The 24,740-nt window shown below is 53.5% G+C and overlaps 1 protein-coding gene across 2 annotated transcripts in view; it reads left to right on the top strand.

Annotated features, from left to right (window-relative positions):
- Window positions 1-414: 414 nt before the first annotated feature.
- Window positions 415-24,740, top strand: part of QSOX1 (quiescin sulfhydryl oxidase 1) — a 42,807-nt gene continuing 18,481 nt past the window's right edge. For both annotated transcript variants that reach the window (XM_086343535.1, XM_086343534.1), the window contains exons 1-5: window positions 415-2,040; window positions 11,419-11,519; window positions 19,487-19,532; window positions 20,061-20,163; window positions 22,488-22,578. In XM_086343535.1, coding sequence (XP_086199661.1) covers window positions 1,650-2,040; window positions 11,419-11,519; window positions 19,487-19,532; window positions 20,061-20,163; window positions 22,488-22,578 — 732 coding nt within the window. In that variant the 5' untranslated portion in view covers window positions 415-1,649. The remainder of the gene's footprint in view (window positions 2,041-11,418; window positions 11,520-19,486; window positions 19,533-20,060; window positions 20,164-22,487; window positions 22,579-24,740) is intronic.

Raw genomic sequence — 24,740 nt, 5'->3', positions numbered from 1 at the left:
ACGGGAGGAAGTTTGAGGGCCAGGGACCAGTTACCACCCAAGAAGCCCCATTCCAGTGCACATCTTAGGGGGAGTCTGAGAATCCTAAACTTAAGTTTGGCCTTCCAGATTTTTGTGACTGTGTACTTGTCAAGATGAAAGGACAGGATTTCTACCTAAGTTTAGACTGGCTTATAATTTTAAATTAGGTAGATATACATGTGGGGCTTCCCAGGTGCTCAGTGGTAAACAATTCGCCTGCCAATGTAGGAGACATGAGTTTGATCCCTGGGTCGGGAAGATCACCTGGAGAAGGAAATGGCTACCCACTCTAGTATTCTTGCCTGGGAAATCCCATGGACAGAGGAGCCTGGAGGGCTGCAGTCCATGGGGGTCGCAAAGAGTCGGATGTGACTTAATGACTGAGCACACACACATGATATGTTTATCTCCATTTGCACTGTTTGCCCTGGCCCTGTAAATATCAGGGATGGGTCTATCCCTGACCTCCCTATCTAAAATAAAATACCACTTCCTCTGTCAAATAAAATACCACTTCCTCTGTCACTTTATTCTTACTTCATCGTACATTTCTTCAGAACCTTTGTCAACACAGGATCTACATTTATGTCTCTGTCCTTGTCTATGTAGGTTCCATGACTGTAGAGTCTTGATTTTATGTACTGCCTTAGCCTTAGTACCTACAGCAGCGCCTCGCACAAAGAAACTACTAGATAAATGTTGAATGAATAACAAATCTAGTCTCAGAAGACTTACAAGCAAGGTGGGCTAACCCAGGAGGCACAGACGAAAAAGATCACTTGTGACAACACTCTGAGGAACACCTGCTCCCCTGAAGATAACCCAGCATTGGAGCTATAAAAGGTAGAGCAGGGAAAATTAATAATTAACACCTTAATACACACGCACACAAGATTAGTTATTGGGTTACTCCTGAGAGGGATATGTAAGTCAATATGGAGACCCGTGAGCAGACTGGACGGTTAGATGTGGGGGACCTGGGCTGCTGGGAGCCAGGTGGCCAGAACTGCGCGCTGAGCAAACTCTGACACCACCCAATGGGCCATGCCAATCCAGTCCAGTCTATGATGGGAGGGGGCTTCTAATTCATTATCAGGAAGCCCTCAAATATGTTTTCCTTGGATGGTCACAGGCCTCAGGCGGTGTGGACACATCTGATCCCCGTGGGGTCATTGTGGTTACACACTCAAGAGACTGTCTTTCCACCCCTCCCTCTTTCCCACATGCTTCTAAGTCACAACTTCTCGTCGCTTGGTGGGATCCCCAGCACTTTCTGGGAACAACGTCCATCGGTCCAATCCATTCCAACGGATTCCTTTTCCGTTGGATACGGGGCCCATGAGAAGCCAAACAACTTCCCCGGGTCGCCCAGAGAGACACTGTCGCCCGGGACTCTGCCCCAGCGGATGTTCCACACCTATCATTTGGCGGGCGGGGCTCGAGGGCCTGGGCTGCGCTCTCCGCCTTTTCTAGGCGGAGGCGAGAACCCGAGTAGCTGTGAGGTCTAGGCGAACGGCGAAGAGAGGCGCTGGCAGCCGGGCGGGGAGACCAGCGCCGGGCTTCTGCCTTCGTCGCCTCTCTGGCCCGCGGGCAGGGCCAGAGGGCGGGGCCAGGGGCGGGGCCGGACCATGGCGGGCGGGGTCTGCGGGCTCCACCTCCCGACGGAGGCAGGAGGTGCCGCGGCGGAGCCGCTGAGCTCCAAGTCTTCCGAAAACTTGTGCGCAGCGGTGGCCTCGGCGCGGCGGCCGAGGATGGGGTGGTGCGGCCGCGGCTCCGGACCGCCGCCGTCGCGGCTGCTGATGCTGCTGTCGCTGCTGCTGGCGGTGCGTGGCGCTGGCGCGGCCCCGCGCTCTGCGCTCTACTCGTCCTCCGACCCACTGACGCTGCTGCGGGCGGACACGGTGCGCCGCACGGTGCTGGGCTCCCGCAGCGCCTGGGCGGTGGAGTTCTTCGCCTCCTGGTGCGGCCACTGCATCGCCTTTGCCCCGACGTGGAAGGCACTGGCCAACGACGTTAAAGGTGAGAAACTGGGTGCCGGGGTTGGGTGGGGGGAGGCTCGCTCTCCTCGTCCCATCCGGGCGGATCCCCGCCACCTGCCTTGCGGAGCCCCCTTCGGCATTGCCCGCTTTCCCCTGCCCATCACCTCCGCCCATCTTTCTTTCTGCCCCTCCCACCCCCCTCCCCACCCCCGCGCCCAGTTTCCCAGCTCTCAGCTCCATCTTTAGCTCCCGCCCTTCGCTTTCTTTTTCCCCTTGGCCGATGTCCCGAATTTCTCTCCCTCTTCCCGCGGTCTGGGTCCGCAGACCTGCCCTGCTTTCCATGTCAGTCTTCTGCCGGCTTACGGCCCCCATGCCTGCGACGTGGTCGCCTTTGTTCCTCCTCGCTGACACCTTACACGGCTTCCTGTAGTTCAGCCTTGTGGCAGCAGCACCCCTCCTACCGAGTTCCCCAGCTGCGATGGGATCAGTACTCATTCGACTGCCCTCTTATCCCCACTCCCTCCTTCCTTGCCCCACCCCTTGGCTAGCAGACCCAGCTGGTACGTAGACTCCTTTCTCAGCTTTATCTTTGAGGCAGAGTTTCCCTGTTTCCTGTTTCCAGGCCTCTCCTGACCTGCTGCCTCCGGCTTTAGTTTCTGGGCCCTCCTCTGTCTCCCCTTCCTTCTGCTTTAACCTAAGGAGCCCAGAGGCCTGATTGAGGGCAGCCTCTTGGTGTGTCTTTGGCCCTTACTCCATTTTACCATTCATTGGCCTGGCCGCTAATACCATGTTTTCTTCATTCTAAAGAGACCGTCAATTGCCATTCTTTTACTATCAGCCTGAGAGGTAGAGGGATAAGATGATCACTAATAGATGGATAGGGATTTAAAGGCATCCTCCATTACAGAAATGTTAATGTTTTTAAAAACTTAAGTTTTGGAGCTGAATAAATATGGCAACCATAGTAATTTATATTTATCTAGTGCTTACTACAATAAATGTCAGCTTCCTGAGTAAGTACTCGATGTACAGTATCTCAGTTTCCTTTCTGCAAGTCAGGATCCCTGTGGGGTCATCCATCTGTCTAGCCCGGGTGGTGGGTATTTGGGCGGGGCTGGTATGTGGTAGTGCTGTATTTCTGATATGCTGCTCTGAGTGGAGCTATTTCCTACTTATGGTGCTAGGGCCCTAGCAGGGCTCCTGGCCTTCAGTGGTCACTGAATGAAGACTGCAGTTGTCTTTAGGGAATAGGCCTCTTCCTGGAGAGAAAACAACTGGAGCTGTTGTTCCCCTGCTGTGCTGTTGGTATTTTTTTTGATAAACTTAACTGTTTGCGGTAGAGTAGTGCATTTGGTGGCACTAGAGCCCACCTGTGTATGCTGAAGACATAAGAGACACGAGTTCGATCCTGTGTCAGGAAGATCCCCTGGAGGAGGGCAGTATTCTTGCCTGGAGAATCCCATGGACAGAGGAGCCTGGTGGGCTATGGTCACACAGAGTTGGACATGACTGAGTGACCAACACACAGAGATGTTGTTACATTTGTAGATGTTGTAGATGTTACATTTGTAAATTTGTATGTTGGTTTTCAAACTCAGGCCCCTTCTTCCCTGGAGCAGCTTGCACAGTGGTTGCTGAAGTGGCCAGATGGAAAGATGTATCATATGGTCTAGCCATATGGTCTTGGAAAGTTATTTTAAAACAAAACCAATAAACCAGTTTCCCTCCAAATTACATATAGACACTTGTCTGCAGGCCTCTACAGTTCTGTCACCTAAATGTGCCTTTTCTCAGCAGTTCTTCATGCTATTTCAGTGATATCTACACATCTGGTCAAAGCAGGAGGCAGGTAGAATGTTGAACGTGGAATCTGAACACCTAAGCAGTGTTAGGTGTTCAGGGGACACTGTGGTCCTGAACATCATAAAAAGTCCTAGGTCAGTTTCTACTTTGAGGCCATAAGAGGTCCTTAGTGGCTACAGATGGACTCCATCTAGAAGATTCTTAGATCTTGAGAGTGATGGACAGAAAGATTACCTTCCAGCTGACTCATGAGTTCATTCTCTTGCAACCTAGAGATTTCCAGTGAATTGTACATCCAGACACTGACCCTGCCTGCTCCTAGATGAGGGTCTTCTCCCCACTGTAGGAAGTAAGAGTCTTTCCCTAAAAAAAGCAAGTCAAAACTTACCCTTAGAAAGGAAAATGGTGTCTGTGGAGATGAACCGCAGTCCATGAGAGGTAGGAGGTTTAGGTGAAAACCTGGAGTCTCTCATGAGCCATGGAGGTGTCAGCTCCCTAAGCAGGATCAGGTTGGGGGAACTGACTTGTCGAATCTGGTGTTGTGTTGCCGTGATAAAGAATGCCTCCACTCCAGTCCAAGGAGGTGTTTCCTGGTGAGGCCCTTCAACACCTCTGTGTTCTGAGGTTCCTTGAGAAAGTTTGGTTGTGGACCAGCAGAGGGCTGCTCTCCCACCACCACAGGCCCAGGGGCCTGTGGCCCCTGCCCTCTGCCTTTGGTATGAATGTGTTGGGTAGGAGCAGTGAGACTGTGGAAGGTTATGGGCGGGGTGGAAGTGGGGGAGAATATTGTGCAATCCTGCCGAGTTGGCCTCAGGCATTCAATCTGACTGGCCAGGGCTCATTTCTTCAGTAACCTGTGGGCTAGGTTCTCTGGGGCAGTTGTTACCCTGGGGCAAAGCACCTGTTTCTAAGGACCCAGATCATCCCTTTCTACTCCAGAGCAGCTCTTGTTACCTCACCATACATTTGGGAAATTGTGTTCCTTTTAGACCTTCAGGCTTCTTTACCGGCTAATCAATCAGCAAATATTTGTTGAGTGACTTCTGTGTACAAAGCACTGTTTACATTACTATTGGGTAAATCACCCAGCAGGGAAATTGGCACCCCTAAGAAGCTATATTTGAAAAGGGTCAAAGGAGCGTGGCTTAGCCATTTCTTGTTGTGGGGATTCAGGGAAGGGCAAAGTCACAGAGGCCTTTATCTAAATAGTTATTTATTACACACTTGCCTTCTGCCAGGCACTGTGCTAAAGGCCTTTATTGGCCATTACAGGCCTTTAGACAATCTTTGTGAGAAGACATCTGAGCAACAGATAGTCCTGTTTAAAACAAAACAGTTAAGTAACTTGCCCAAGATTACACAGATGCTGGAGGAGGTTCTCTCTTTTTTTTATGTATTTATTTTTAATTGAAGGATAATTGCTTTACAATATTGTGTTGGTTTCTGCCGTACATCAGCATGAATCAGTCATAGGTATCCATATACGTCCCCTCCCTCTGGAGTCTCTCCCTCCCACTTCCCACTTCATCCCACCCCTCTGTGTTGTCACAGAGCCCCAGTTTGAGTTTCCTGAGTCATACAGCAAATTCCCACTGGCTATCTGTTTTCCATATGGTCGTGTATGTGTTTCCATGCTGTTCTCTCCATTAGTCCCAGCCTCTCCTCCTCCCCGCCCACCCCTCCCCAGCCCCGGGTCCGTAAGTCTGTTCTCTGTGTCTGCACTGGAGGAGGTTCTTGCACCCAGCTCCTCCTGACTTTTTAGAGCCAGGCCAGGTGGTGAGGCGGGAGATGGAGGAAGGGTAACGCAGGTGAAGAGCGAGGAGATGAGACGTGTGAGACGTGGGTGCTGAGTGACATCGAGCGGTGTCGGCCCCTCCCTTTCTCTCCCAGGTGTGGCCCTCGCATCCTGCTGGTACCCTTGCGCTACTGGTGTAGAGCCTGGCCCAGGGCAGCCGCTCACTGAACACCCCTGCAGACTGGGGACATGAGCCTCACGGGATCCCCATGAGGCCGTGGGGAGCAGGGCTTCTGCTGCTGCCGTGGCTCCCCTTGACTCAGACCCAGGGTGTCAGCCAGCGTGAGGCACAGGGAAGGCATTTTGGCCATGTCATGGTCTCATGGCCCAGAAGCTGGCATCAAGGGGGAGGGGACGTGGTGGGAACAGCCTAGGCCGGGCTCCGGCTCCCTGAGTCGGAAGGACTCCCTAGAGACTCAGGTGGGATCGCGTTCTGACCTCTCCACCTGACTGGCCCCTGTGGCTGGGGCAGGCCTGGCCTCTGCCTGAATAGAAGCCCAGGCTGCATCACCCTCTGAGGTCTCAGCCATTCCCCTTGGCAGGAGTGGGTATCAGAGCTGGAAAGGACTTGAGAGACCTTCATCTCGGCCCTCTTTGACCTGTGAGGAAACAGACCCAGAGAGGAGACGTGAGGTGCTCGTGGTGCTTCGGCCAGTGACAGCTGTGAGCAGGCCTTGGGTCCAGTGCCCCTTCCGGGTCTTGTGAGTGGGGGCGGGGACGCTGCCCGTGACTCCAGAAGGGGTGCACCCCCCTTCACCCCAAGGTCTCCCTCTCCCACCACCCCAAGGTCTACAGCTGTCCCCTGCCTACCCTAACCTCCCCTCTCAGCCCCTCCATTTGCTCACTTACACTCTTGTCAGTGGAGAGATTACTTTGCCAGGGCAGTAATTGAATAGAGAGGAGGGCTGGGCTGAGTCTGCTGATTATTCGGTGTTAGGCCTGCAGGTTGTGGTATTAAGTCACCCAACACCTTAGAAAGCCTCCTCCACCCAGCTGTGTTCCTTTTTGACAGCAGGGCAGCTTCCCTTAAATGTGGCTTAGCTTTACCAGCGGGGCACCCAGATAAGGCCGTCTTTATTCCTGGTGCTGTTACTAGAATGATGAATCGTCAGACCTGCGGTGACTAGTGTCAAACCAGATCTGTGTAGGTCATTATGGCTCATTAAGGTATTGACATTGATATTCCTGAGAAACATTCCTCAGCCTGGACTTTCCCAGCACCTGACTGGCCCCAGCCTCCCTCTCCCCCTCGGGCTGGGACTGGTAAGAAGAGGCACTGGGTTTCCATTTCCTGGAGGTAGAGGGAATCAAGGCGTAAAGAGAAGAGTCGCAGACTTCCAGGAGCCAGGAGCTGAGAACTCCCAGGCACCACCACCACGCCCCCCCCACCTCAGCCTTCCCCATTACTAACACCCTCCCCATCCCATCCCCTCTGAGCTTCCTGGCTGAACAGAGCAACTTTCTGTTGCGTCCTGGGCCCTCTCGAGACCAACAGAGAGGCTCAAATCCTGGGTTCACATCCCATATTCACCACTGATTAGTTGTGTACCTTGGGCACAGTTATCTGATCTCTATTTTACAGTCTAAGAAAGCAGGTCTAGAGCTAAATACCTTCTTACTTTTTCATAGTGGAGTTGTGCACATTAAACTACATAAATAAGGCATGCAATAACCTAACATGCCTGATATCATCATCTGAGTAAGGGCTGAGTCTGTGATATTGACCAACCCTTGTGTGTTGCAGAGAATGGTGTGTAGCTAGAAGAGGAAACCGTTTTAACCATTCTCTCTCTCATGGAGAAGGTTGTGATCAGAAGTGAAGTGAAATTCGCTCAGTCGTGTCTGACTCTGCGAACCTATGGACTATACAGTCCATGGAATTCTCTAGGCCAGAATACTGGAATGGGTAGCCTTTCCCTTCTCCAGGGGCTCTTCCCAACCCAGGGATCGAACTCAGGTCTCCCGCATTGCAGGCAGATTCTTTACCTGCTGAACCACCAGGGAAGCCCTTTGTGATCAGAGCAAATGGCAAAAATACAAAGGGAGTGTCTTGACCCTGGTGAGGTAGAGGGACGAAAGTGGGTTTTTGGGTCTGGTAGGCCTTGGGCCCCTTGGAGACCTCTTGGTCCCTGTCCTCATTTGGCGACCAAGGGGAAATGGTGCCCGGGGTGGTGGTGGGGTGAGAGAATCTGGAGTGTGCCATGGGTGCTCATGGAACACTAGCTTTGAGTCCTAACCAGCCCCTCCTCCCCGCCATCCCCTGCCAGTCCCTTGAGAGCCTCATTCCCCAGTGAGCAGCAAGTTTGAGTCCTAACCCCACCCCCTGCCACCCTGCTGCCAGTCCCTTGAGAGCCTCATTCCCCAGCGAGCAGCAAGCAACAACTTGGCCTGAGGGAGAGCGTCTTGTAGTCTCTGAGAGGAGAGGAGCAGCTGAGGCCTGCTGTCCTCGGTCACCCTGCCAAGTGGCCCTGTGAGACCCCTGGCCAGGGGCCCTCACTGTTGGAAGGACTCAAAATTGTCTCTCTTCCGCCCTTAGATCTAATTGACTTGGTGACTCTCTTGAGAACAGCTGGATCTTTCCTGGGGGTTTCCCCAAATTAAATGACCAGAGCCCTAGATACAGAGCTGAAGAAGCCAAACCTGGAATGTGCTAGATGACCCTGTGGGGTGACTTGTACTTCTCACACTTTGCTGGGCCTCCCTTGGATAGGAGAGGCGCCAGAGAAAGGAGCTCTGGGGTGCTCTGTCTGTGATCCAGGGCACCATCCCGTCCCTGAGCAGTTTGCTTCTCCTGCAGGTGACGGGCATTAACCTCACTCCTTACCTGAACCTGAGGATAGAATGTGGCTGGGAGATGTTCCCGCCCTGGAGTGGCCCTTGCGTGCTACGTTGCTCAGTCATGTCTGACTCTTTTCAACCCGACGGACTGTAGCCTGCCAGGCTCCTCTGTCCATGGGATTCTCCAGGCAAGAATACTGGAGTGGGTTGCTATGCCCTCCTCCAGGGGATCTTCCCCACCCAGGGATCAAACTTGGGTCCTGCCTTGGCAGGTGGATTCTTTGAAGGAGCCCTTGGACAGGGGTCAGTTGTGTAATTCAGTTAATAGTCGCTGAGAACCTATTGAGTTCAGGATAATGCGGAAGCTTGGCAAGGAGGGTTCAAGGATGAACAGGCTGTGGGATGGACAGGCTTGGAATTGTGTGGTGGAAACGAGCACAGGGTCCTGAGCCTTGGGCTTGGAAGGTGACTCTTTCTAGGGGAAAATCCTGTTCCAGTTGAGTTGTACCTGACAACTGGAAGTTTGTTAGAAGGGTATAGGTGGCCGTGGAGTAGCCTTGGTGAGCATTGTGCTTTTAAGAAAGAAGAAAACCCTCAGAGTTCCTGGGGTATGATCTGGGGAAGTGGTAAGGGGATGCTGGGTGGGGAGGGACCAGACCAAAAAAGGCCTTATGCCTATAGGTTTTCTTCTAGAGGCAATGGGAGCCACCAAAGAGTATTGAATAGAGAGTGACATAGATCTGCAGATAGGAAAGATCACTGGAGGCCAGCTAAGCCGGTGATAGAGCATAGTAGAACTTTGGCCAGGAGGGAAATGAGACATTTCATCTGGACAAGAAACCCTGCACTAGCTCACTGGGAGGGTGGTTAGAGGTGAGGTTAGAGATAAAGAACCCAGGAGCGGGAAAAGGAGACTAGACTAGGGAGTGGGCGGGAGGAGACTTGCGAGGGAGGGTGGACAGGACACGGACGATGGTTGGGATTAGTGGTTCCGCGTGGCTGGACTGCCTGACTCTGTCCCTCCCACGTGGTGCCTACAGTGGGGGTGGGTATGGGGAGAGCAGAGTGGCAGGGAGGGCAGGAGGGCTCCTGTCCCGAGCCTAGCACGGAGCAGACCCTGACCAGTGACCAACAGCCCCATTTGTGCAGGCCACCCTGCAGCTAGATGTAAGACCAAAGGACACAGGCCATTCGGGCTGGCAGGCGTTTGTAGCTCAAAAGGCTGTCTTTCTGTGCCAGGGGAGCCAGGAGCTCCCTAAATGGGGTTCGATGAGATGGGGGAACGTTGGGGAAATGGCATCACAGGCTGGGGCTCACCTGTCTCTGCAGAACACTTCCATTCATGCCCTACTCCCCCATCCTCACGTCTCTCTCCCACCAGGATTCAGTGCCAAGAGGAGACTGCCAGCCAGAAAGCAGAGGGGGAGGGGGTGGGGAGGAAGTGGGCATTGCCTCTGGCCTGCCTCACAGTCCCAGACCCCCTCCCTTGTGTCACCTCTAGAAGGACCAGCTTGGCAGCTCTGAACCTTCAGAGCCTTTCCTTTGAGGGCTGGCTCAGGGTGTGCAGTGGTATCCTGGCTCTTCTGTCATGGAAGTGGGGGTGACCCTGCTCCTCTGGGCATAAACAGTTCTTGGGAGATCCGATGGTTTTTCAGATGTTGTAAGGGACAGTTCTGGGGCGAGGTCAGAGGTCCTGGGTCTTGGGGATGTTATTTGGCAGTTAGTCTCCTGTCATTAGTGGGTTCTGCGTGGGCTGCCTGTGTCACCCTCCACCGCACCCCATCCTGTGCTCCAGATGGGAGGTGAAGGGCCCTGTGGGGAAGATGTGGGCTCCCCGAATCCCCGGGCAGGCTTGCTCCTTCCCTTACATGCCCAGAAATGCCCATGCTGCAGGGTGCTGTGGGAGTCAGCCCAGACCCCCTGCCTGCACGCCCATGCTGGCCCCTGCCTGCCTCCCAGCAGCGCCTCTGCAGCCCGCCTGGTCTGTGTACATGCCCTCACAGTCCATCTGCTCCTCACCTGCCCACCCCGTTCCCTGGTTCCCTGGCAGCTCGATGACTGTTGAGGCTCCACTCGACTCCCACCTTTCCTGCCAGGCCCCTGCATGGTCCTCAGGGCTGGTCTCCCCTGTGGCCACATTCCTCCAGGGCCCTGTGCCACTCAGCATGGTACCACCCTTCCATTGCCACCTCACGGTCTGTGCAGCTTCATGTGCCTGTCTTCCCGCCTGGCAGGAGCAGCCTCACCATAACGTGGCACTTTGGTGGGTACTCCCGGGGCACCTGACCTGGAGCCAGAGCTCGCGAGGCCTGCCTGGTTGATGAGTTTGTTTTCTGTTTCGTAGGTCCTGGGCTGCGGCCCAGATCGGTGCCATTGTTCTCTCTGCCAGTAAGTTCCAGCAGAGGGAGACTCATGGCCTGGGGCCTGACGAAGGAGCAGGGTGCCCAAGCAACTGGCCTGGGGTGCTGCTCGACTCCTTCCAGACCTGGCCTCAGGGCTTCTTTCCCAGCGGCTCTAGGTCCCAGGTGTCTTCGCCCGCCTCCTCTAGACCTGTGCCTTCATCTCTGGTTGGGCAGCCGGTCCTCACTGCCCTGTGTCCCACCCACCCAAATGGGGCTGACAGCCAGCACCTTTGGCCACAGAAGCCTTCACCGAGGGTCCACTGGGGAATTCAGAACTCCTGAGGCATGCTCTTCACCCTTCTGGAGCTGACCCTCTCTAGAGGCCAGCAGCGGCTGAGGCAACTTCCCAGAGGCTTTTCCCCAGGAGGGCCAGGCTGGTCTCACACCTCCCTTCAGCCTCTGTGTCCCTCCTCCACCCCCGAATAATGGAGAAACACAGATTGCCGTCCTGAGTAGGCTGCTGGTGCTGGGTAACTGTGCCCTAAGCACAGGCTAAATGCAGAATAACCCAGCTATCTCAGAGGCCCTTTTTTGAAGAAGGGGCGACCTTTCTCCTTAGAGCTTCTGGGACAGGCACTGTGGGCATTGGTGGGGATGGCGTGTACTTACCCCAGGGTTTTTTTTTTTTTTGTCATTTCAGATTGGAGGCCGGCGCTGAATCTCGCTGCTCTGGACTGTGCTGAGGAGACCAACAGCGCAGTTTGCAGAGACTTCAACATCCCTGGCTTCCCAACCGTGAGGGTGTGTGACCGGGAGAGGGCAATGCGGGCCTAGGGGGGAGTGTCGTTGGAGCACTTTGCCGGCTGCCCCGTGCTTCCCTGGCATCTGCCCGGCTGAGCTCCGTGGGGGTCCTCCCAGGCTTCTGGGCCTGACCTGATTAGATCCCAGCCCCTGGAGTCCTGTGCTTTGATGAGACACCTTCTCTAGAGGCAGAAAGGCATGTGAACTGGGAGGCAGAAAAGGAAGAGGCTCACATGGTGTGTGACCTTCTCCCCTTTATAAAAAGGGGCTGGCTGTGTGTTGTCGTGTTGGGACCCACAGATTTTCGCTGTGAAAAGTGATCATCCCCTAGGTTGATGAGAGCTCCCAGCTCCTGGGAGCCTCTTTCCAATCAACTCCTTCCCCCGCCCCCACCCCCCAACCTCCCAGCCTTAGAGGGCTGATCTCAACCATGTAAAACCAGGGTTTAGGCTCTGACATACCTGGGGGCAGGATCAGACTCAGGGGACCTCATGGTCTCCCCAAAAAGGACCCGAGAGACACTGGCAGGCCTCATCTTCCTCAGGCCAGTGCCTTGAACCTGAGTGTCTCAGAAGTGACCTGTCTGGAGAGGCTTAGCCCCGTGCCTCAGGCTGCAGGGATACCCATCACAGGAGTCGACACATGACGGCCCGTCACCCGGCTCTGGCTGCAGGCAGCATGAGTGCTCTGATGAGACCTTGCCTGCCCCCCGCAGGGCATCAGCCACTTAGTTAGCATCTGGACGCCTTCCAAGGCTCTCACGTCAGAGGCCCTGGGAAGCCCAGAGCAGCAAGGCTGTGTGCCCTCCTCAGGGCTCAGGTCCGGCTGTAATCCAATTAGTTCTCCTCCAAATTAAAGAATCCACATCCGCATCTCTCTCTCCAGCCATAGATAATTAGCCTGCTCCCCTCCGCCCCCCAGAATGGCATCTAGAAAAGCAGTTTCCTCTGCTTCCACTAGGATTAAGCAGGAAATGCCTTTGAAGACTGAAAAGCCAAGCGTTGTCCCCAGAACAAGAGATCTCTGAGTTGAGGGGCTTCAATTGCCAGGTGGAACTTTGAACCATATCTGAGCCTGAGGACACCTGGTGAATTCCTCTGGAGAGTAAGACCCTGGGCTCCTCCAGCCACGTCCAGTTCTGAGTCCACATTCTCCTCCAGCCATTTCCAGCTCTGAGTCCATGAGATGGTCCTGTTCTCATGGCCAGTGACCTCCTGCTGGGTTCAGGGTTTCTGTGGCCCAAGAGAGCTCCCTCCCACACTCCTGTTTACCACTTAGGGTGAGGGCCCTAAGCCCCCATTCCACTGGCCTGGGAGGTGTCCTGAGGCAGCAGCTGCTGCTGTTATCATTTAGAGGAGGCAGCAGAGACATTTTCTATTAACCATCTCTTTTACATTAAAGACTCCCATGATGGGGCCACTCCCCTATCCCCAGCCCCAAGATATGTAACTTGAAATATTCAAAATTATTCTCCAGGGGCAGCATGGAGCCTTCTGTTCTTTCTGATGAGTCAGGGTGAGCAACCCCTTGTGGGAAGCTGAGGAAAAGAGTCAGGGTGATGGCAGGAGTCCCTGTTCACAGGCCAGAGTTTTGGTCCCACTGAGGGTTCTGCTCAGGGGTCCAGCTACTGCCCAACCCCCGGGAAGAGGGTTGGTGATGGGCCTATGGCCAGGTCGGGACCTTCTTGGGGGGTTCCGTGGGGCCTGGCATCTGGGACATTCTGTGTCTGGGAGAGGCTGGGGTTCAGTGGGTGTGAAGGAGGCGGCCCAGCCACACCAGGAGATCCAGAGCTTCTCGGCGCCTACCCGAGTCACGCAGAACACGCAGCCCGGGTGCCTCAAGTGATTCATCTCCCCAGCCGCCCAGCTGGCTGTGGGAGGGGCGCTGGGAGGGCCCCTGAGCGGGGCTCCCTGACCTCTCCTGCCTCCACACGGGCAGCACCAGGCCGGGCCAGGCGGGGCTGGGCTGGGAGTCACCTGTCTATTTCTTCAGAACTCCAGAGACCAGAGTGGTGACCTCTCAGCCTCTCCCAGGCAGCCCGCCGCTCAGCCCTGGCAGGGAGAGGCACTCGGTGCCCTGGCCTCAGGGCTCTGGGCCAGGGTGCGTGTAGTTCTAGCTACTGGTGCATCTCAGCTCTAAGGCCCCAAGCAGTGGCTTTCAGATCTTGGTACTGTGGCCAGCGATATTTACAAGGAGATCCAGAAGTCGATTTGGATCCGTTGTCCCTAAAAGCAGTCGTTTCATAAAACAATGTTCTTAGTAAGTGCAGTACACATTGATATTTTCTATTCTATTTATTAAAAAAAAAAAAAAAAAAAACCTGGCTGTGATTCACTAAGTTGATTTTACAGCTTACTGCTAGATTGCTTCTGGTGTTTGGGAAGCACTACTCAGATTCCAAATCTCCAGAAATTCTGGCCTCCTGAGAGCCCAGTGTGCCTGTGAGCAGCGTGGCTGAACTCCCTGGAACGCAGTGCAGAGCCCAGAGGTGGCCCTGGCTGCCAGCCGGCCAGAGAGACAGCCCTGGTCCCCTGGGGACTGGGGCCCGTCCTCGCCCCCACCCACGAAGGCTGAAAGCTCTAAGATGATGAATAGGCCGAAGAGAGAGTATTGCTAGTGTAAAGGGGACAGGCCCACACAGGAGTCTGGCCACCCCCAGTGACATGTGTCATTGTCCCTTTCCTCTGCTTCCTGCCCCTTGTCACCCTGAGCAAACAGCTTCCACCAGCCCATCCTGTTTAGCAAACAGCTGGCCCTGCAGGGCGGGCCAGCTACATCAGGGCCCAATCAGATGGGAGCTTGTGCCCAGCTGGAAGAGAACAGAGGTGAGGGAGGGAGAGGATAGCTGGAAGCAGGTTCTGGCTTGTGCTTGGGGACCTAGAGGCTAGAACCTGGGGTCAGGGAGGCTTTGCCATGAGTCACAGGAGCGCCCCTCAGTGGATAATGGAACAGTGCAGCCGAGGGCCTGGCTGGGATCAAGATTACAGGAAGCAGCAGCCTTGCGTGGGAGCAGACAGAAGTCTTCCCTTTGCAAGATTCTGAGGAGATAATCGACACAAGTTCAAATCTTGGCTCCCCTCTTACTGTGACTCGAAAAGTTGCTTAACAATGCCCTAGCCACCGGCCTCAGTTTCCTCCTCTGAAAAATGGGATGATAATATCTCCCTAATAGATCGTTGCCACGTGTGAAATGAGGTCTTACATGTGAGACTGCCAAGGCACTGCGGTGTTCACCAGAGTTCCATGAATCTTAGTGGTCTTCTTTCCGGTTGCCCATGGGCTCATGGTAGCCCCTCTGTGATGCTGCATTTGAGGCAGTCCATCTGTAGCAGCTGTGGAGTGAGTGTTTTCTGTGGATACAGCCCCGTGCTCACCATTGCAGAGAAGCCAGGCCTGTAAGCCACAACCAGAAAGATAAGCAAGGCTGGCCAGACAGGAGAGTGCTGTTCACAGGGCACTGGAGTGCCCAGCTAGTTGCCAGGCAGGGAGCGATGTGTCTGTGGTGAACGCAGGGGAGTTTGGGCTCACTGAACTCTCCCTCCCACGTCAAAGAGCCCTTCGTGTGGGAGGAGGAGCACCCAGAGGAGGGGGACTTCCGCAGGATGTGAAGGACAGATCAGGTTTGGCTGGGAGGGAGGAGGAGCATGGGCAGGGAGGATGTGAGGGCAGAGGCTATGGGCAGAGCCATGTAGTGAGCTGAGAAGGCTGATCTGGCTGGAGCAGAGGCTCCTGTGGGGGCTGAGGCAGGGCCCCGGGAGGAGGGAGCCCAGGGATGGCCCGTCCTGGAATTCAAGGCTGGGAGTAGGGGTTGCAGTCTGGGCTATTATTTTGTGTCTCTCGTTAGATGGTGAGATGTCAGGGAGCTGGGGCACAGGGATCAGAAAGATGTCTCTAGCCTCTCCAGAGAAGGAGATGGGTTTGCTTTCAGCAGTCACTCATGCTCTTCTAGGCATCTTCTCCACGGACAGTCCACAGGGTAGGAACCGTTAAGCTTGTGCATATCTTACAGGCTTACTGTAAGACATTTGGAGGTCATTTTCCTTAAAACTTGTTTCAAAGGCTTGGACTCAGTGCCACTGATGGTTGCCACTGGCAAGTGTACTTCCTGCTTAGCCTTATTTGCCCCCTGGGAAGGCAGCTGTTCCTGGATAGGTTGGCAAAGACCTGCCCAAGGCCATCTGGTCACCCGCCTTTGGGGAGATCCCCATGGTTGGGGAAGGCAGAAACTCCTGGGCAAAGTGTTGAGAGGAAAGAGACTGGGCTGACTGCTCCTGGAGGAAAGAAAACTCACTGCTGGCATCTTAATGGCCTGTTTCCAAGGAAGGTGGTGGTTTCCCTTGGGTACAGCACATGCCTCCAACAGCTGACTTAATAAGGATGCATATTAATAAGAGGACAAAAATGTGCCCTGACTCGATTTTAATGTGATTTTTACATGAGCTTCCAAGCTGATCAAAGGGCAGAGGTTCTCTATTCAACTGAACAAATGTCTTTTGAGGGTTTCCATGTCCTTGACACTGTGCCAGGCACTGTGGGGCTTGCAGAGGTGAAGAAGCTGTCGTCCTGCCCTCCCAGTTGGGAGGTGGATGCGTGGAAAGATCAGGTTCAAGTTCAAAATAGCTGAAGTGTAAGAAATAGGGGGCCAGTGGGAGGTAAGTGTGGGTGGGGGCAGATCCTGGAAGGCCTCGGATGCTGCGAGTTCACACTTTATTCCTTGGCAGTAGGGCGTGATGGAAGGGCTTTTTAGGAGGAGTGACGTGATCAGACCAGAACTGTCCTTTAGAAATCCATGCAAAATGGCGGTGAGGGTGATGGCTGGAGAGTGAACAGATGGAGTGTATTACTGATTCTAGGGCATGAGTCGGGGCACAGGTAGAGACAGTTGTAGTGGTCCCGGAAGTAGGTGGTAGGCCCTACTTTAGACAAGGCATCTGGTATCGAGAACTGCAGAAGAAGTGTCACAAAGGTCAGGTTCACAGAACACAGGGCTTGGGGGAGAGGGAGGTCCTGGGCTGGGTGGCAGGGAGGAGCTGGGTGTAGAAACAGGTTGGGGGAGGGCTGACTCAGTCTCCAAGAGTGTGTACACGTGTATTGAGGGAGGGGTGCCAACATCTGGAAGAAAGAGAAGTTAAGACAACTGAGGCTCTGAGGCAGGGTTCAGGTCACAAAGCGTTGGGACAAAGTAGATGACATCAGCCAGGGAGACAAATAATGGGTTTGTCTGTCCATTCACCCGTTTATTCACTCGTTCATTCAAAAGCAGAGACTGAGCCCCTCGTTGGTGACAGTGGCTCCCTGTGCTTTTTAAACAGCAGAGTGCCACGGTCTGATGCATGGCGGGAGGAGAACTGGGGCAGGAGATGACAGGGGCCATGGGCACACGGGAGGAGCACAGGACGAGGCTGAGACGAAGGCAAAGGGAAGGCTGTGAAGATGACCACAAAGGCCTGGGTGGTGTCAGGCAAACCAAGGGAGGGTGATGACATGAGGTGGAGAAGGAGAGTGTCGGGAAGATGTGGCCCAAAAAGCCCTGGCTGAGGGGAGGAGAAGCAGGCAGCGGTGGCGACAGATACCGCGGAGAGAGTAGGAAGGGCTGGAAGGTCACTGGACGGCCAAAGAGGTCAGCCTAACTTTCCTGGAGCCCTCACAGCTGAGTCGAGGGGGCCTGAGCCACGGCTGGCTTCTTGGGAAGGCAGAGCACACTGTTCTGAGAAATTTGGCAGTGCAAAAAAATGGGACATGCCACAACTGGAGAAGCCTCCATTCCCATCCTTCATCCCTTCCTGTCCCTTCTCTTTTTTTTGACTTTTTAAAAAAATAGATCTGAGTCTATTTGTAGGCTTAGTGAAGGAGCTGGTAGACTAAGTAAAAAGTGAAAGAGAATGATCGATAGGAAAAAGTTCCTCTAGAGTGTGAGTTGCGGGAAATAGCACTCCGGTGGTGACATTGTTCTGGAAGGTGGCTGGGACAGAAGGGGCAGCTGTGTGAGGGGAGCTCTTGGAGTTCCCGCAAGCCCCTAACTCAGGCCCCTGTCTGACTTCCCACTGCCCATGGCTACGGCCTTCAGAAGGCTCAGCTTGGGTCTGGGGGGCTCACGTTTGATGGAGGTCATGCCAACCCCCTTTTCATAAGGCCCCTGCTCAGATCTTGGAGACCTGATGGTTGAAGAAGAAGAGTCACCACACTACTCTTCAGTAATGGACAGTAGCAACTATTGCCACGGAAAAGCCACATGGCTTAAGGTGTCATGGTGTCAGTCATGTTTTTACAGCTATGGAAGCAAGTTGAAATCTGTCCTGTCTGTACAAGGACCACATCACTCTGCGTAACTGCAGCTGTAGAGGCCAACCTCTGGGATATTATTTGTGAGCAAACCAAACCCCCAGTAGGTGTGTCTTTTATTTTGTTTCTGAGAAACAAAATCAGCCTATAACATGCCCTCTCTACTTGATCTCATGTCATAAGCCTGGAAAAGTGTGCTCGTTTTTACAAGTATAAGGATGGCATATAGTTTTCTTAATTCAAAGTATATTCAGTATCTACAAAGAACACTATTGGGAATACAAGTGGCATGTGCCAGTGAATGGTTTTCACCCAGAATAGAAGTTTATATTAATGCTGTAAGTAGAGAGAGGATAAAACAGGGTTCAGGTCCAGGGTCCAGGTGAGGTCAGCAGGAGCAGATTTCAGGTGGCGAGAGGTGCGTGACTTCTCCACATCTTTGCTGTTCACGGAGGAGAGGCGGGCAGGTGGCCTCCACATTTTAGTTTTCTACCTACAAATAGCTAGAACAGACAGGTCCAGCTGATCGGTGTTTCCTAGTATTTAAAAGGAACAAAGAAAGGGGATGATGATGTTAACACGTGTTGATTTCTTGCTGTCTGTACCAGGTACCATGCTAAGCACTTGAGTTGTCATTGAATTGTCACAGTTCTCCAAGGTCGACAAGTGTCATCCTCATCTTAAAGATGAGAAGGTTCAGAGAGGTGGACAGATTGCCCAGGGTCACACAGCAAGAGCGTAGTAGAACCAGGCCTTGAACCCAGGCCTGGTAGACCCGAGGGCCTGCACTCAGGCACCAGCTTGGATAACCGAACGGCCGTGCTGTTGGACACAGGGGCCCAAGATGGCTACAGGTAGCCCTGAGGTTAGGGACCTCAGGAAGAGACCTCTCCCTAGCCCACAGGCTCTCCCTCAGGCAGTTAAGTAGCCACCTGTCAGGACGACCCAACTCCGTTCCTCCTGAGCCCAGGCCGGGGTTCTGGCTGCTCTCTGAGACGGGAGCCCGGGTTCTGAGGTGCCCTCCTGTGTCCTCTCTCCCAAGGGGGTGACAGGCTGGCCCTGGGCGTCATGCGAATGGGGAGAGAGTTAGCCCGGCCCATGTGTTACAAGGCTTGTTTCCTCAGGGGCTCAAGCCTACCCTTCAGTAGGACTGAACTGGAGACGCCTCCCTTCTGGAGTGTTTGCCGAACCAGGCTGAGAGTCCTTGGAGGCCAGAGACGCCAGCCTCTCTGCCCCTCTTCCAAGATAAGGAACCAGGACAGATGGCCTCCAAAGGCCGCTGACATTTTCCAGGGTGGGGTCGGGGGTATGAAGTGACTTCACTTTATTTTTTCAGACGGGCCTGCATCATTTAGTCACAGAGGAGCTATTTACTAGTCCTACACGCTGGGTCCCTGAGCTTCGTAGAAACAGGCCGCCTCCAGTCAAGTGTCTGAGCCACAGCTTCCCCGGGGGCTCCAGAGCTGTGGGGGCAGGGTTCGGGCGCAGGACACTGGGGAGAGGAACCCGGGTGCTCTCCAAGAGCAGACACCTCCTCCTCTCATTTTACAGACCAAGAAACAGGCTCACAAAAGTCATTTCCCCATAGCCGCCCCATTGAGTAAACAGCTGGCCCTCCACAGCCCAGCTGCTGTGGCTGTGGTACTCGGAGCTCCACTGACTCCTGCCTGTGTGTTTGCTTCCAGTTCTTTAAGGCCTTCTCCAAGACCGGCTCAGGAACCACGCTCTCAGGTGGGTGTCCCGGCTCTCGGGGTCCCGTTGGCGCTGTCCGCGTCTTCCTCTCCCTCCTTCACCTGGGCTTCTACTGAGAGGGGAGAGAGAGCCCAGCAAGGTCTGAAGGGGGAGGAGGGCCCCAGGGAAAGCCAGAGGGATGTCCTCCTGAACCTGCCCTCCCCAGCCAGCCTGGAAGATTCCTCTGGGAAAACGAGGCTGAAGAAGCCCATCCTGGGAAGCGGGGTCAGGTGTTCCCAGAATGGCCCTTGTGTCAAAGTGGGATGGGCACCCAGAGGAGCAGCCAGACAGCGTGCGGAGGGCTTTTGGGGCGCTCTCTCCTGCCCTGAGGGATGGGTCCCTCTGCCGAGCTTAGGGCCGGGGGTGACCCCCACCTGCCTCACGTGGAGGAGGACTGACAGATGCTTCGTCTTGCTCAGAGCTAGCTCGTGCATTGGGCCCTTTCTTCTGTGAGGGAAGCTGGGATCTGCACCCTACTCCTCATCCCCTGCCCCCTTCATCACTCCCCTCCCCCATCATCATTTACAGTGGCCGGAGCTGATGTGCAGACTCTTCGGGAGAGGCTCATTGATGCCCTGGAGTCCCACAGTGACACGTGGCCCCCGGCCTGTCCCCCGCTGGAGCCTGCCAGGTAGCTGGGGCCGGGGTGGGCCCGGGGTGGGGTGGCAGGATGGCAGGCATGGCAGTGAGAGGGTGGAGGGGACAGCAGGGCTGGGCAGTGGCTTGGGTTCTCCTGTTGCCTGTGCTGTGGACACCTGTACAGTGGGCTGGAGCCCGGAGCTGCTGCGAGCAGCTGGCGGAGGGCTTCCCATTGCTGGAGAAGCCCTGACTTCCTGGGGCTGAGCGGGATGAGAGGGCCCACCCCACCAGCTGGGAAGGGAAGGGTGGGCCGGGATTCTCTGGGTCATACCTGCTCTGCTTCTCACAACCTGTGCTCAGGAACCTTTGAGGAATGAGACAGGATGTCGCTCAGTCTGACACAGGAAGGGTCTCTGAGAAGGTGGGCGTGGGGAGGAAAAAGGGAGACCAGATGCCATTTAGAGGAAATGGGACGGGGAACTGAGAGGCACAAAGCCCTGTCAGATGAAGGTGCTCCTTTCCTGAGCCGTAGCTGTGCCTGGGGGAGGGGGAGCTGACTCTGCGCCCCCCACCCCACCACCCCACCCCCGTGCTGCAGAGCATCCAGTGGCTGGGATTCAGGCAGCCTCCCAGGATTGCCTCTGTTCTAGGAAATCAAGATAACAGGGTGCACAGTCTCTGGCCCTAACTCCCCCATGAGGGAGACAGGGAGATTGAAAATACTAGGTCCTGCCCTTCTGGATGAGAACTCCAGATAGGAGACAGCCCACCTGAGGGGCCAAGAAGGAACAGATGCAAGTACCAGCCAGGACTGCTGGAGGTGCCCAGCTGCAGGACACCGTGAAGGTTCCAGAGGCTGAGAGGGCCTCGGGAGGCAGACACTGGGCTTAGGGCCCCCTAAGTGTGTGTGCTGGTGTCTCGAAAGCTGAGGCCCTGCTGAGAGATTGTGTTTCCAAGTGTCAGTGGCTGTTGAATCCAAGTCACAATGCTTCTTTTATCCTCTTTCCCAATTCTTCATCCTCCCAGAGGGCCTCCAGGAGACCCTGGACTGAATATCTAGTCTTGGTGCAGTTTGGGGGTTCCATAAGTAGACCCCATCTCTGCAGGAAACACCCAAGCCAGCCTGTGCCCCGCCCCTCACTTCTGACGTTTCTCAATGACCGTGTCTCTATGTCTCTCTCTCTCATACCCACACTTCCCTCATGGTGCCTTTCGGCCCAGAGGGATCTCAAGAACAGTTGACTGGGTAAACCTGCCAGCCTCTCTCAAAGTGATCCTTCTAAAGAGCTTTAGGGAGGAGGCAGAGATGTGTGATGGAAGGTGGGCTGCCTACTCCAGAAGTGTGAGAGGGAATGAATGGGGTGGGGGTGGGCTGTGTGGACAGCAGCCTGCAGGGCCTGCTCTTCTGCCAGCCTGGGGGACACCTGCTACCACCTCAGCGGCTGTAAGTATCCATCCACCCACTGGGGCACGCTCTGGCCCCCACCTCTCTGGCATGTCGTTTTTACCATCACTGGGCTGGAATCCATTGGCCAGCTGTTGTGTCATTGGATCCAGAGAAGGGAGACAGATCATCAGTTTGAGGATAAAAGTAGAGGCCATCATGTACTGTTACGTATCTGATGAGGTTCTGCTTTTTTATTGAAATAAGGACACAGATCATTTTTGTATTATGTAATTGTTTTCTGTTGAAACTCTGCATTTTAAAAACAATTTATATCTTAATTATTTGATTTTGGGGGGAATAATAAAATTTGACTTATTAATTTCCACCTTTGTTCTGGGACCCTAGTTTCCTTGTTTTAAAATGAGGAGGTTAAAAAATCTTAAGATAAGATTAGATGGCTTCTAAGATCTCCTGCACCCAGGACTTTCTGATTTTTTAATTCCTCTTTTATGCCTGCTACAGGAGAGGAAAAAGCAAATCTCCCAGTTGGTAGTGACTTGGCACAGACTAAGACTTGTGTCTGATAGCTAATAAACACCAGTCTTTTAGGGGACCAATAAAAACTGCAGTTCTAAGTCTGGGCCGTACCCTGGGCCAGAGCATAGAAATAACTGGTCTCAAAGCTTGCCTCCCCAGGTCTCCTCCCTAGACTGCCCATACTCACTCCTGACTCTGAAAAAACAACCCAAATAGCTTGGTGAAATGAACCAGACATTACTTTAGGTTTAGGTAACAGAGAATCTTTTGAGAATCAGTGTTTGGTTTACTCCTGCTGGAAGGCTGGTATGGAGACTGCGCGAAGCCTTGTGTGAAAACAGCAGATGTGTGTGGCTGTCCCCACAGTACTGTGTCTGCCAGGACGGTTGTCACCAGCAGTTTTGCTTTATTCTCACCACAGAAAGAGTGACTGCCAGCGGTGTCTCTTGCAGGCTGGAGGAGATTACTGGATTCTTTGCAAGAAACAATGAAGAGTATCTGGCCCTGATCTTTGAAAAGGAAGGCTCCTACCTGGGCAGAGAGGTGAGCTGCCTGCAGGGTTCCTGCATCTCCAGGATAGACATTGTGGGAGAGAGAGCCCAGTGAGTTCAAGAGCAGGGCTGGTCCTGTGCACTTCTTAGCCCAGCACTGGCCTTCCCCCTGCTGGCGGAAGCGGGGAAGTGTAGGAGCTGGACCTTTCCGTTTAAAGCCTTTTTGTCCGTTTTGATCTTCCTCTTGGCAACTGAGGGCTTCCCAGATGGCTCAGTGGTAAAGAATCTGCCTGCCAATGCTGGAGATTCAGGAAACTAGAGTTCGATCCCTGGGTCCAGAAGGTCCCCTGGAGGAGAAAGTGGCAACCCACTCCAGTATTTTTGCCTGAGAAATCCTATGAACTGAGGAGCCTGGAGGGCTACAGTCCATGGGATCGCAAGGAGTTGGACACGACTGAGCACACACGTTTGCATGGAAAATGAAAATAATAACATCTGCTATTTATTAAGCATTGCTAGATTGCTGACACATATAGTTGCTAATTTTTCTAATTAACAAAGATGGTCAAATAACAAGCCGAAAATCACACGGCCAGTAAGTTGGTACAGCAGGACTTCAAACCAGGTTTGTCTGCCTCCAAAGCTCATGTTGTTCCTATGCTACCCCACCCCCAAAGAAGTGGAGTAACAAATCAGGGGGAGGGAACCTCAGAGAGCATCTAGTCCCTCTTGAGGATATGGGGTCCCTTCCCAGGTGAAACAGATAACAAAATCAGGCTGGTTGGAATCTCCACTCCAACATTTATGATCAGTGGTCCTCAACCTTTTTGGCACCAGGGACTGGTTTGGTGGAAAACAATTTTTCCACGAACTGAATGGAGGGGATAGTTTCAGGATGATTCAAACACATTTCATTTATTGTGTACTTTATTTATAATCTAATGCTACTGCTGATCTGACAGGAGGCACCAGTCTGCAGCCTGGAGGGTGGGGACCCCTTACTTATGTGATATGGCTGTGATCGTTAGTCAACTTTTCTGATCTCATTTCCCTGTCTTTGAAGTGGTGATAATTACCTTTTGTCAGAGAGTGGTTGGGAACAGCAGGTGAGACAGCATAGGGGAAGAACCTGGGTGAGTAACTGGCAAAGAGTATGCACTTTATAAAGATCCATCCCAGCCTGCTGTGTACAGCCCGCCATTCTGTGGCTACATCATGAGCTTCTCAGGCCCCTGGGCTTATTCCAGGTCCTGAGGTGGGACAGGCCAGTGCCCGGGAGATGTTCCAAGGCAGTGCTAGGAGATAAGGAGGGGATGAAATTAACACCACTGTTGGATCTGGGTGGTTCTCCTCCTGAAACTCACCAAGCACAGTAGAACACTCTGAGCTTTCTCCAGACCTCTCAGCCTTGAGATGGGAAACATGGAGGTGGGAGGAGCAGGGAGCTTTGCTGAAGGATGCCTGGCCCTTCTGGGGTCCCCTTCCACACCTGGGGTCATGCCTGTAGAGATGACTGATGAATGTTCACTGGAATAGCTCTCCCCACTATACTCCCTCCATCCCTCTAATAACCAGGGGCAGGGGACCTGTGTTCATGCAAAGGCGCTCAGGGATGGGTGGTTTGAGAGGGAGGAGGACACACTGGCCAAGAGCCCTGGCTCTGGAGGCAGATTGACTTGGGATTTATAGCCCAGCTCAGGCACTTGTTAGCTGTGTGATCTGATCACGTGATTTCACTGCTGCGCTTTCAGCTTTTGCCCCTACTGTACAATAGGAGTTTGATTTTTTAAACGGATACTTACATACATACTATTTACTGGTCATTATTAGAAGCATTCTTGTAAAATTAATCTATTCAGTCTTCTTAACAGCCCTTGGAGGGGGGTATTATTACAATTTTGCAAGTAAGGAAATGGAGTCTGGGAGAGATTTAGTCTGATCAGGCCAGGATTTAAACCCAAGCAGCCATGGTATTCTGGGCCACCTGGCCTAGTCTCCTAGTAATTGTTCCTATTTCACAGTGAATGTTATTTTTGAAGATTAAACGAAGCAATCTATATATAAAACACAATACATACTCAATAAATACTACCTAATATTATATTTCTCCTTCTTAATGCTAGTGCATTAAGAAGGAGAAATTAAATTAATCAATTCAGTCGTGTCCAACTCTTTGTGACCCTATGGACCATAGGCTTCCCTACCCATGGGATT

This window comes from Bos grunniens, chromosome 16 (assembly GCF_055505025.1).
Source record: "Bos grunniens cultivar Pamir isolate PY7600 chromosome 16, Bosgru_T2T1.0, whole genome shotgun sequence".
Lineage (NCBI taxonomy): Eukaryota > Metazoa > Chordata > Mammalia > Artiodactyla > Bovidae > Bos > Bos grunniens.
Note: the sequence above shows the minus strand (reverse complement) of the source record. Positions and strands in the feature narration are given on the sequence as shown.